General features: G+C 43.4%; 1 protein-coding gene across 1 annotated transcript; it reads left to right on the top strand.

Annotated features, from left to right (window-relative positions):
* The first annotated feature begins 2,259 nt into the window (after positions 1-2,259).
* On the top strand, positions 2,260-9,585 carry LOC148038361 (protein PLASTID MOVEMENT IMPAIRED 1-RELATED 1-like). The gene is made up of 2 exons (XM_087671053.1): positions 2,260-5,657; positions 8,347-9,585. Exons 1-2 carry the CDS (start codon positions 3,079-3,081, stop codon positions 9,338-9,340), a joined length of 3,573 nt encoding a protein of 1,190 aa, XP_087527179.1. The 5' UTR covers positions 2,260-3,078; the 3' UTR covers positions 9,341-9,585.
* The last annotated feature ends 3,905 nt before the right edge of the window (positions 9,586-13,490 follow it).

Here is a 13,490-nt window from a genome sequence, read left to right as displayed (position 1 = left end):
TCCATTCACTTAGAAGGAATAAATGCAAAATTGTGTTCTATATGAAACCATTTCCTTTAGCATTTTGTGTAGAATGCAAAATTGTAGTCATTGCTCCTAATCAATTAAATAACATTCAAGTACGACCATCCCAAAGCAAAGGTTTAGTATTTTGAGCTATAATGAGATATGGGAACATAATTAGAGCAATACATTGTATAATGGAATTCCTCAACATTTATCATGTAAAAATTGAAATTTTGTAAAGGAGGCTTCAATTTTTGGGACTCAAGATGCCTATGAAGTGCCATGGTAGAACCTAATCTTGTGGTGGCTAAGTGTCGATGTGTCATGACATAGGCTATGGCATTTTCTTCCTACCTCAACAACACTTGTGGCATATGACAATGTGCTAACACATGTCAAGTTATCCAATGTGTGACATTCTCACCCAAAAGTGCACTTCCATGCAAATTATGACTTGATTTCTATTAGTGCTTTTCCAATCATTGATGCTTTATTTGTTGAGTCCATAGAGTAGTTTGATCATCCTTTATTAAAGATTTTAAGAGGGGCAATCTATTATCACAATTGTAAAACAATGTGTAATTACTTGAAGTGGGCTCTATTTGCTCTGATGAGCACTTGGGTCGTCTTACTTCGAACTAGAATATCCCAATCCATTTTTGACAATTCAATCCCTCACTATCTTATCTTTTCTATGTTATTACAATAGGTATTCTTTGTTGGACATCCTATAAGGGGCAATATATTATCACGATAGTTGTCAAACATTACGTAATGACTTGAAATAGGCTTTCTTTGCTCCAATGAGCACATGAGCCTTATCACTTAATAATTACCAAGAAAAGGGAAACATTGAGGTTGGCATACATGATCCTAAGTTGGAGAAATAATTAGATATGCCTAAAGTGCCATTACTTAGTAATTACCAAGAAAGGGGAAACATTGAGGTTGGCATACATGATCCTAAGTTGGAGAAATAATCAGATATGCTTAGAGTGCCATTACTCTCTACTTGAAAGATGAAAGTTGATGCACATACTTATGAGTTGTCCCCTCCAATAGTTGAGGCCTTAATTGCACTGCTCTAATGGTACTTGAGGCTAAATGTATAACATGTCCAAAAGGGTGCTTCCCAATTCAAACTCTTGTGAAGTTGCTTGAAACAAACTTCTTTGCTTGAACTTAGCTTCATGCCTACTATCATGACGAGTTATTCAAATGATGTGTAGCTAAAACATCTTTGATTAGTGGCCTTTCAATTAGGTAAGAACATATATGCTCTTGCTATTGTCATTGGGTACGTCTATATGACATATGAGTAAATACAATATGAATGCAAAACCACCAATGACAAATGTGTCAACATTATATCAGCATAATACCTCCATATATTTACCATTGCAAGACCTTATCACCAATTAGGAGCTCTCATACCAAATCAATTTGCCTACATCCTTTATGCTTGTCATCACCCCACATGGCATGAGATTTATTATTTAGGAGGGGGCTTGGATCTCTAGGATCCTGTGTGAAACCCTAACCATTAAATTTACACTTGAGCATGTTGACATGTACTCTGGACAGTGGGCATCATACTCATTTGCATCAGTGAGTGAGGTTCAAGCTTTACCAAAATATAAAGCCTCCTTTCACAAGAAGTTTTTGACATTTTCCCATGTGGGAAGGGGAATCTTTTCCCTTTTTTTTTTCATGATAGTGTTCAACATCATAAGCTTCTTCTCAAGAGGAAGCACACACCTAGCTTGGCGTAGTTGGGGTGGGGGGTTTCTGGCCCCCTCCTACATCGAGCTAAGTGTGTGTTGCATTCTGAGAAGAAGCTCATGACGTCATTGCGATTCACACTGTGGGAATTTGTCTAAAACTCTCTTGTTTGTGGTAGCTTAGCGGTGGCTTTAGCAAGTTTGCAATTCACATGACATTAAGCCTTGGTTTTGCATTATCGACTGTGCATTGATCATTGTGGGAAAGGGTTGTGGGATTGGGTTGGAGATAAGCTCTAAAGTGGGGTGTAGAGGATAAGACTGATGGAGCAAAGAGACAAAAGGGGCCAGGGCGTGTGAAGAGCCCAATACGAGAAGTTCCCCTGCAAAAAGTGCCTCAGGAGGAAAGAGATAAGAGTTAAAAACAGCGGTGGTGGACACGAGGCTGCCATGTCAGCCAAAAAACCCCCAAAATGTATATGTGCCCCAAATTTAGGAATGACCTGGGACTCTGCAAATTTGGGGGCGCCCTCCAAATTTGGGCGTTCGGGGCAATAACCCCTTTTTATCTTCTCGGCCTCTCTTTCTCAATTAAGCTCTTCTGCTGCTGCTGCTGCTGCTACTGCTGCGGGAACTCCAATCGCCATAGCCTGCACATCTTCCCGTTTTGTGAGGCTTTGATGCAACTCATTTGACACGTCCATCGCTCCACATGCCTCTCGCATTCGCTAGTTTGAGACTTCATCGAGAAATTCAGCATAACGAATACTACCCATTGCCTTTTAATAGATGATCAATCATTGAAACAGGTGGCCTCTTCCCCGACCCCAGCTATAAATGAAAGGCTGCAATTTGTTGCCCTCATTCGTGCAACATCGAGTTAGCTTTGTTGAACGGGGCGTATTTCCTATGCGCAGAAGTGCAGAAGAATCAGGGACGGATGCAGTGGTTATTGATGATCGTCGGATTGATGGAACTCTTAACAATTCAGCTTAAATCGGATTGATGGAAGATGAGCACGACCGACTGACCATCTAATCTCAATTATATAGATGAGCATGGCATGCTAAGATTTCAATTTTCTCCTCCACATGTGATTAAAAACCTATCTAAGTCAGTATTTGACTTTGTGGGATTTCAATTTTCTCATCCATATGTGATTAAGCACCTATGTGAGTCAGTATTCGGTTGCACAGGCTTCGTTTATGCCTGTCATGATCGGGGGCTTGCGAGCTGAGAAGCCCAGATAGCAAGAGCTTGTGTGTCACAAAGGAACATATCATGATTGGGGGGTTGTGAGCTGAGAAGCTCAGATTGCAAGAGCTTGTGAGTCACAGAGCAACATCGAGAGATGGCAAGCTCACCCCAAAGAGTACCCGTCTCGAGGCGTGCAAGCAGCCAGGAAGGAGGGCAGCTCATAGAGGAGCTGGAGGCATTAAGCCAAGCACTATACCAGTCACAAAAGAAGGGTTTCCCTCTTCAGCAAAGTCAGTTCTACCCTCAAGTTCAGTCTCAAACTAAGGACGCCACCACCCCATCTTCCAAGAAACAGACCGTCGTGTCCCGCAGAGAATCCATACCTGCCAGACGCTTTTCTTCATATGAGCCGAGTAAGGATGCTTCTGCCATTCCCCTCCCAGGCCTTGCTGCCTCTGTGGACCAGAGGGCTTCCACTCCAACCTTGCGCCCTCGTTTCCCTTCATCCACGCTTTCATCTCAGCCACTCCCTGTATCAGAGGCAAAAACCGAAATTCGTTCTCGGTTTCTCTCCCCTCAGCCTCAGAGAGTAAAGCACCACAGCTCTTTCACATCAGATGACCCAGACTGGCCTGATGATGCTGCCGAGATAACTTCTAAGGTGGACAGCTCCACTGGAGAGAAGAAGAAAAGCATATGGAACTGGAAACCTCTGCGAGCACTATCCCATATTGGCAGGCAGCGTTTTCATTGTCTGTTTTCTGCATATGTTCATGTGATCAAGGGGCTTCCACCAGCAGTGAATGGGCTTCGCTTATGTGTACATATTAGAAAGGAAGAGACAAAGGATGGTGCAGTTCAAACAATGCCAAGCCGTGTGTTCCAAGGTGTTGCAGAGTTTGATGAGACCCTATTTATGAAGTGCACTCTATATGGCAGCAAAGGTCCATCCAACACAATTAAGTTTATGTCCAAAGCCTTTATTGTCTCTGTTGTTGCTACAGATGTTGAAGAATTGGACCTTGGAAAGCACCAACTTGATCTCAGCCGACTGCTTCCTGATTCGATGGATGAGAGAAAAGGTGAATTAGATAGAGGAAGTAGTTGGGATACTACTCTAGAGCTTTCAGGAAAGGCCAAGGGAGGAAAACTCATGATAACATTCAACTATGAAGTTCTTGACAAGGAATCTGCAAGTTTAGTCAGTTCAAAGTTTCGTAGCTCCCCTCCACGTCGTTCATCAATGCAGACATCATACAGTCTTCCGAATTCAGCACATGGAACACCACGAACCAGGACTGCCAGGCCACTTGACTATTCACCCAGTGTCTCAGAGCCTGGTGGTGAAGATTTTGCAATGGAGCATTTCAATTTGGATGAGCCTGTACCTCATGAAACCAGCCATGAGGTAAGAGAGCAACAGTCAGATGTGCATCATCTTACAACAAGCCAATCCCAGCCTGGCTATCCAGCCGCTCCTGTGTCAAATGGTCTTTCTGAAATAGACCCCAAATCACAAAGGCTTTTTCAGCATGATAGCATGACTATTGCTCAAGAAAAATCTATTGGAGATGCAGTTACAAAAGACTATGATGCATCAGTCGATGAAGATGGTGACAATACTTTTGAAAATGAGGAGTTTACTGTTGTTGATCGAGGAGTAGAGATTGACGAGTCAGTGAACAGCTCTGCAAAGGATCGGCCAGTTGAGCAACTATTAGATACTAATGTGGATGATGGAAAGGTTATAAACAAATCACAGCTTCAACCATTGCAGAAAAGTGAAGAAATGGAAGAAAAAGGGAAGCATGACTTTGATGTCCATGATGGAAGTTCAAAGGAGGTTGAAAAGAAGGAGGTTGTAACCTATCAGATGGTGTTGAAAACTTTAGATTCTCTTCTAGAAGGAACAAGTGCAAAGGAACAGGCTCACAAAGACATTTTTGAAGGCTTTTCAGAATTTGGAAGAAGTCAAGATGAAAATAATGTCACTAAACTTGCTAAAGAAGTAGAACAGGATTCAAAACAAAAAGCTGTTCCTGAGAATCTAGATCATGAAGCTGATCTTGTTGCTGGAGAGTTTCTGCACTTGCTGGAATCAGAGGACAAGCTTCTAGGTCAAAATTCTGACAGTGAACCTGATTCGCCTCGAGCTCAGTTGTTGAAACAATTTGAACAGGAGGGTTTGTTGGATACAGAATTTGGTGTTGATGTGAACCTTCCACAGGTTCCAGAACTTTCACTGGACGAGACATCTCTGAATGTATTGAAACCTGTGTCAGGTGGGAGTACTGGCTCTACTGCCCTAAAGAAAACTAGTTCAAAACTCTCAGAAACTACTGAGACAGAACCGGAATGGGGCCTTAATAAAAAGATATTTATGACTTCAACATCAAAGCATATCAACAAGCAGCAGGAACCTCTACCACTTGGGAAGGGCCTAAGTTCTGTGATTCCTGTAAAAGATGGAGGCATCTTGAGATCCATGAGTCCTGTGCATTTTCAAGCAAGTAAAGGTGGTGGGAGACTCTTGCTGCATGTTTCTAAGCCAGTTGTACTGCCTGCTGAAATGGGTGCAGGCACTGTAGACATTCTGCGAAATATGGCATCAATGGGAATAGAGAACATGGCTCTTCAAGCCATGACAGCCATGCCTTTTGTAGATCTTACTGGCATGTCCTTAGAGCAGATTTCTATGGAGGGTCTAGCAGCCAGCAAATCTTCTAGGAATAGGTATGCTCCATTGGGATGGTTTATATTCCTTTTTTCAAAGAGTCATTCTTACTTTTATGGACACCTGGTCCAATGCATTCTAATATGTTCTCTTGTTTGTTGTTCTCTGCTCTGAAAATGCAAGACAATTGCACATTTTATGCTACTGCAAGGTCATATCGGTTTGAACTTACAATGCATAATATTCAGGAAAATAAAGCTGCCAGCAGAAAGATATACTGACTCATATCAGCACGGATAATTTACTCACTAAGGATCTCAATTCTTGCCTTAGAATGACTTATAGCAAGCACATTATATTGAGGGTGGAGGAGAATGGAAGTTGGAAGTGTTAAGGTGAAGGATATGGAAAATACAAGCTTTGGGCCAAGTGAGATGGAAAGGACAAGGTTGAAGATTGAGAACTTGGAATGGAGGAAGAGATTGAGGTAGAGGTGGAATGACATCTGAAGTGTAAGAGATGCAATTAGAAACTGGGGATCTAACTCTGTTCTGTGAGCAGGGTTGGAGGTGAAGGGGAGCCCATTTTTGGGTTTACCTGGTTGTGCTGTTTCAGGAATCTTTTAATTCCAAAGGAGGTCTGGGACCATTCCAGAATGTTCTGGTTTGAGCCATGTATGAAGCAAAAAACCATGTTTTCAGCTCGGTTGTAGAGAAGGGACATGTAGAAGAAGCTTGTTGAGTTGGAGGCAGTAAATAAGCACCTATTGATTGACATTTTGGCGAAAGCTGTTCTATGTCAAAGGCATGCTCTCCAAATGCTGGAAGAGATGAAAGTCAAAATATAATCCCTGCAAGTCACACTCCCTAAGTCTGCATATCATGTGATGATTCAATGCTGTAATGCATAGAGCTTATCTTGCAGACTCACATTCCGACAGGTTCACCATCAATTGCACTGGAGAAAGGAGAGGATCTCAAGATCTTCAATACATTCTGTTGCTCTTACATCCCTCATAGGACGTGATGCAGGAACATGTGAACTAGGGATTCTGAGAGGTGGAATAGGCATACTGCCTATGGCGGCAGAAGCCTGAAGGTCCACCAGGGGTTCTGTACAAGGAAGGTGGGCACTGCCAAAAGCAAGAAAAGGTCCACCCATTGGAAAAAGGATTTTTTGGCAGCCGTTGTTTGTGAAGGGATGGGAAATCAAGTGGAATAGAAGAAAAGATAATGGTCTAGGAAAGAGAGAGGTCTCTCAACCTCCTCCATGGAGGTTGGCTTCTTTAAAATTACTTCCAAGGAGACTGAAGGAGGTCGATGGAGGAGAAAGCTGCCAACTTGGATGGCTTGGCATTGAGAAAGGCTATATTGGCCGAGGTATGAATTGCCTGCTTGTTCATCTTTGTTGTTAGGCAGCCAACTGCTCCCCCATCCTTAGCACCATAGCTTCAATATCAATGGAAACATAGAGGAAAAGGAAATCTAGGGCTTTGGGATCTTTGGCTCTGATACTTTCAGATGTAACACTAGCTGAGCGTGAGAGAAAATAGGGTATCAATTTTACAGAAGGTGGAAAAACAAAAAGATATTCTGAATCCGGAAGTAATGTTCAAGTACCAAGTGGGTTCCCTGAGAGTTGGATATATCAAAACATCCAAGAAATGGAGATACAATGCACAGCGACATTGAACTTGAAAATCTGGAGTCTAGAATCTGGGATCTGAAAGTGCTAAGGGTTGAGTACAATCACATAATTTGTAATACAAAAGCCTGGATGCAATGTGTTTTACACTGGCTGGAAGTGCGCTTTGTAGGCAGTGTCTCTGCCTGACCTACTGTCATGTCTGACCTGTCCTGTGGCTATGAGTCGGCATCCACCACATGAGAATTTGCCATGACTCACAATTTTATCAGCCTGGTAATCTGACTGCCTGGTCGTAGCTGGACATCGGTGGTGCATAGACAGGGCTTGTGGCATTAGAGTCACAAAGTGAGCTAGAGCCTTGGCAGAATGTGTCAGGGGTAGATTACGGAGGGAAGTTTGGACCTTCATAATGGCCATTAAGCAGTTATCTCAGGGATCAAAAAGTAGAAGTTGTTAGTGCTGTGTAAGTTGGGGCCTCCTTAACTGTTTAAAAGTTCATAGCTTCATAAATCATAGTCATTCTGTGTGCTTTTGTACTTCCCCAGCCTCTAGACTTTCATGATCATAGACCTCCCAGGACAGTACTAGAGTTGAATTAGTTAGTCATTTGACATGGAGGCTTTCTCGCTCAAAGCTGGATGTACCTTTGGTGATCATATGCCTATTACAGTCACATGTGGTGATCATATGCCTATTACAGTCACATGTGGCAGGCCTGAGGTTTCGAAAGTTATTCAGTAATTTTTGGATGTCCTTCATCCCAAAAACGTTAAGCCTTCAAATATTATAGTTTGCCATTTCTTATTACATATTTTATCTGTTGTGTGAGTCAAGTACTTGATGGGTTTGTTGGGTCTGAGGATGAAAGCTTGTTTTACTGCTGCATCGATGGGGCTTTTTAGTTGATGAATGTATCAGTACTGATAATAATGTTTCAGCTGTGTATGAAAACTTATATATATAATCATAATGTTTTAGTAGTGATAATGATGTTTCAACTGAGTACTAATGCTGATCTAGAAAAATTATTAGTAACCATGATGTTTCTACTGGCGTATGAATGCTCATATGTATAATCTGGAGTAACTTTCTTGATGGCAGGCGTAAGTTGCAGGGGTATGCATGGATCAGAGCAAAGGAGAGTAGCATGAATACTCAGAAACAAGATAGTGACATTGGTGATGAACTAGTGTCGCTTGAAGACCTGGCTCCTACAGCAATGTTACAGATTGAAGCATTAGCGATTGATGGCTTGAAGATACAATCACATCTGACGGAAGAGGAAGCCCCATATGCGTTGAATGCCTTTTCAATTGGAAGTGAGGGTGGTATATTGAGTGACAGTAAGGTTGGAACTTTAAAAGGTGTAACAGGTGTGCATTTGCTGAAAGGAGCCAAAGTTCCTGCTGAAACTGCAGGGGGTGTAAAAGGGCTGATGGATATGGCCATTAGCTTAGATGAATGGCTGCTTTTGGATTCAGGGATGTATGATGAAACAGAAAGTAACAAAGCAATATTGGCTGCTCACCATGCAGTCCAGCAGGATCTTGTTTTACATAATGATAGTCCCGCAAGTAGGAAAGTCCGGTGGGGATGTATGGGGAATGCATTGACAATAGCCATGCGCGTGCAGCTAAGAGACCCTTTGAGGAGCTACGAGGCTGTCGGTCTTCCAATGATTGCATTTGTACAGGCAGAGCGTGGGCTAACACCTTCAAAACCTGCAGGGGGAGGGGGAGATTCAGCCAAAGGACTCAGCAAGGGAGAAGACACTGCAAGCCAATCAGCACCACTCTTTAAAATCATGGGAGTGCATATGGCTGGCCTCAAGGCATCTCAAGACAACAAGAAGCCAGCATGGGGAAGTCAGAGACAGCTTCAAACTGGTTCACGCTGGCTGATTGCCAATGGCATGTCAAAGAGCTCCCATGGTCATGCATTTGTGAAATCCAAGTCATCTGTAAAGGCGAAGCAAGCTGATTCCCTATGGAGCATATCAGCACAAGTACATGGTAGTGGCAACAAGTGGAAAGACTTGATGAAGCTGAATCCACATATCAGGAACCCTGATGTTATTTATGATAAGTTGCAATGATTTTGCAAAGACACTCTGGTGTTGACAGGTTGACTTACTTGCACATGTTGTACTGCTATCCAAGATCCTCACATGTCAGTTTTATATATTCTGTAAAATAGATTGAGCTGCTTGTATCATTTAGACCTCAGAAGATAGCTTCTGAAAAGATATTTTAATTGTTGGATGTTGAGGGAGTTCTTTCAGGTATACAGAAAATTTGTTATAACATGTTACAAATAAACACAATGGTTCTTAAGACATTATTCTTTCTCATGTACTATTAGTTAAATTAAATGGAGTTTTGCTGAGTCGTAATTCCTTGTCCATTTTTAAAAATTCAGAAATGTTTTCCTGAACGTATATACATCATTGCAATTGGCGCAATCTCAAGTTGTTTCTTGCACTTCAGAGATGAGGAAACAAAGTCTTGCGCCAAGATCATAATCATGCCATCCATTGACACAACTTAAGCAATTTCACCATATATGACATGCAAGACTGCCTATACAAGTATCAACTTGAAAATTCACCCACTAAGATAGGAGAGTCAGATCGTGGTTAGCAAATAGATTTCAATGCACTTAAATATATCTTTCTGCATGGGACCTGGCCTGAATGGTTCTGTACAGGTCTTCAACAGGATGAGGACATGGAGGGAGGTAGTGTGGGTGACAAAGGAGAGCTAGTTGGGAGCAAAGGTGTCATTGTTGGATCACACAAATGAAAGCAGAGCAAGGAAGAAGTGGATGGTGAGAGTGCTGCGTCAACAGTACCTCTGGCAGAAGTGCAAGCAATGAAGGAGATCTCTGTCAGTACAGAAGAAGAAAACAAGCTCAAGCATGAAGCTAACCCACAACTACTATCTGAAATACTCGCAGAATCAATTAGGAAGAAGATGAAAGAGAAAGTTGATGGACCTTCTAAGAAGGTGGTCTTGGATGCAGCCAAGGTTTGCTCTAATGTGCTTGAGTTCGATACAGAAACAGTGCTGGTCTTCTTCACACGAAAGCCTCTGAAAGCAATGGACATTGCTGCCTGCCACTCCTTGCTGCCTCCTGCTATGCCACCCTGCCTGCTACGCCTCCACGTTGCCACAGCCTCTTGCTCGCCTACCTTTTCCCTGCCTGTCAGCTCGCCCAGTCTTCTGTCCAGCCGCTTCTGCTTTCAGGCTCATCCTGCTCAGTCTTCTACCTGCTTCTGCTCTCCTCAGCCACCTGCTTCTGCCCTCCTCAGCCACCTGCTGAACAGCTCACACACTCCTCTACCAGACTGCTCATTTGCCCAGCCATCAATAGCTGTCCTGCACCATCAATGGCATCCACTTCCCCCACCCTAGCAGCATTGTTCCATGCCATGGCCTCTGCCTTTTACTCATCACTCGTTCCCTCCTCACAAGAGTCGCCACAGGACCAGCAGAGCACAGGAAATTCAGCAACACAAGATCCCACACAGCAGCCAGAAGGAAAACTTGATCCATGAAACAGTAGGCAATTCCTTTTCTACCTTTGGGACTCCAGTGCAGCCCCCACAGCTCCCACGGCCAATACTATCCCACAGATCAGGTTTGATTCTGATACAGAGCTTGACATTAGAGATAGAGCGGTGGCCTTGGAGGTGTCATCTCTAGCTTGTCAATTGGTAGGTCACACCACCAATGCACGCACTGAAAGATGTGATACAGGTAGCTCTCACAGGCATCCCTGCTGAAATTACAAAAGTAACCTTATTAGGGAAAGGGTGCTTTAGGGTTAGATGTAGCACACTAGAACAATCTACAGTGGTGCTTGCCACTAGCTCAATAGATGTTTGGCTTCTTTGGTAGATGGATTGAGGGCAAGGATTATTCCATGCTCAGAGATGGCACAACTATTCTAGTACATTTTCCTGTCTCCATTAGTACTTGTTGCCTCATATAGCCCCCAAGTGGCAGAGCTTTTGGCTAAGTGATTCACTTGGACAGGACCTTTGTAGATGTGGCTGTTGAGCGACGCCCTCAATATTTGTCAATCAAGGTTATGGTCCATGCTTCTACATTGGGCTCCCTTTCCCAAGCCATTACCATTCTATTGATGTAAAAAGGGTTTATGCTTCATATGGAATCTAGCTCCCATGGCAGTACTTTGCCTATGGGATGGTAGAACCTCCTGTAGTAGATTGCCCTGAGATGTAGTAGAGGAGACAGACTACTAGGCCACACTCAAGACTCCTTTTAGGATGAGGGGAGAGGGCCCATGCCTCACAAGAGGAACAAGAGGGAGTAGTAGAGGAGAGGAGCTGCTAGACAAAGCAGGAAATTGAGGCAAAGCAAGGAGAGAGACAGGGGTAGGAGTAGAACGCTAAGAGATGATGGATAGTTGTCAAGGGTCTCTGGCTTATTGCATACATGGATCCAATTGTGCCAGAGCCCCCCCTCTCCCAAGCCACAAGTGAAAGATGAACAGCCTGCTCAATCACTTGTGTCGCCAACATCCGTAGCATCTAGAGCGGCAACACCACCACCACCTGGGGGCCCAAAAAGCCTCTCAAGGTAGAATTGGATGTGCCTAAGCCAACTAGAGGGGGATCTCGTAGCTAAGGCCTCCACTGAGCAGTTATATCTGAAGTCCCTAACACTCATAGCTCTCTCCTATGGAGAGGTGTGGATTCACAGAGATTGGATACTCATTAGCAGGAGGGAGGGAGCGAGGAAGAGTTTCCCTAAGATTCAGATGATTCCCTAGACTCCATCAAGTTCCCCTCTTCATGAGGCTATAGACATTGCAATGATGAGATAGAACAAAATATACACCAAGTGGCAGAAGAGAGGCATGGGCTGTGGAGCTACCCTAGTTTGAGAGACTTAGATGATAGCCATGAGGATCCTCTCATGGAACATTGAGGCTTTGGTGGAAGACTTTTTTGCCAAGGACAGAGCCTCTTGAGACAAGTTCTCTATAGAGCATTGGTTGGAGGATCACTGGATTTCCTTATGCTATAGGAGCATCACCTCTTGAAAGAGAGGTTTTCCCAGTACAATGGGACAGTGTAGTGGGAAGCTGTTGCTTGGATAGAGTTTTAAGTATTGGGCGCCTACTATGGGAGCCTCAATGATATAGGTAGGGGTTTGCATTTGTGTCGGTGAGCATTGGGTTCATGTAGTATAGGATTAGGTCATCATTATAGCAGGGAGGGCACTTTGCATATCTGTGACAAATTAGGGGACAAGTCCCTTGGTTCATGGTAGAGTTTGGTAGATTTATAGGTTCTCTTTAGTTTTCTAGAAGAGATAGGGCGGTTGGTGCTAGGATATTCTCCCGGATGGATAGATTCTATATAGATGACTAGGGCTATGATAGGGGGGGGGGGGGGTCTAGTCGATATTGTTCCATGAACCACTTTATCTGACAATGGACCAATGCAGTTGGTCTTATGGAGGGAGTTATAGGAACTTCTACTAGCATCAGAATTCATGTGCATTTGTATATGGTGAGGATTTCAAGGAGGATATTACAAGGATTTGGAGGGTCAAGTCCTTTTCAGCTAGCAGGGTAGCTAGAGACTTGGATGAGAGTCTGTAGGAGGTGAGCTTCTTTCTTAAGGAGAAGGCTAGGTAGAGAGAGAGAGAGAGAGAGAGAGAGAGAGAGAGAGAGAGGCTTGCTAGAGATTCATCTGCAGCACTTCAAAGGGAGGATGAAAGACAGTAGGATATAGGTGGGTGATTGAGAGGATGCATGCAGCTAAAGCAGAAATAGATGCTATGAAGGAGGCAAGATCAGAGTATAAGTACCATGCAAGGGCTTCCTTTTGGACATAGGTAGGGGATAGGGTGAACAAAGAATTCTTTTGCTCTATAAGTCCTAGACACTCTAGACAGGGTGTTAGGAGACTCAAGAGAGTAGATAAATCCCTTGCCCAAGGGCCACAAGAGTTAGGTTAGGTCCCCACAGATTATTACATTGCCTTATTGGATTCAACAATGAGGCCTCCATGCTTGGAGAGGGATAGAGGCATTGTGTGGCAAAATACCAATAGAGTGGTCATAGAGAGCATGCATAGATAGTTGATGGATGCATTCTCAAAGGAGGAGATTGTGGAGGCCTTGATGACAATACCATCAAGGAAGTGTGCAAGGGATGATGCATTGGACAAGCTTTCTTCTTGAGCTATTAGGATGTATTCAACCCAAGAA

Source organism: Lygodium microphyllum, chromosome 3 (genome assembly GCF_053477565.2).
Source record: "Lygodium microphyllum isolate KBCC chromosome 3, Lygodium_microphyllum_v1.1.10, whole genome shotgun sequence".
NCBI classification, from domain to species: domain Eukaryota; kingdom Viridiplantae; phylum Streptophyta; class Polypodiopsida; order Schizaeales; family Lygodiaceae; genus Lygodium; species Lygodium microphyllum.
Note: the sequence above shows the minus strand (reverse complement) of the source record. Positions and strands in the feature narration are given on the sequence as shown.

Excerpts from the sequence above, each read along its gene's own strand:
- LOC148038361 (XM_087671053.1), top strand. The coding sequence starts at position 3,079 with ATGGCAAGCTCACCCCAAAGAGTACCCGTCTCGAGGCGTGCAAGCAGC. Across the intron at positions 5,658-8,346 it reads AGCAAATCTTCTAGGAATAG|GCGTAAGTTGCAGGGGTATG; the intron begins GTATGCTCCATT and ends TCTTGATGGCAG.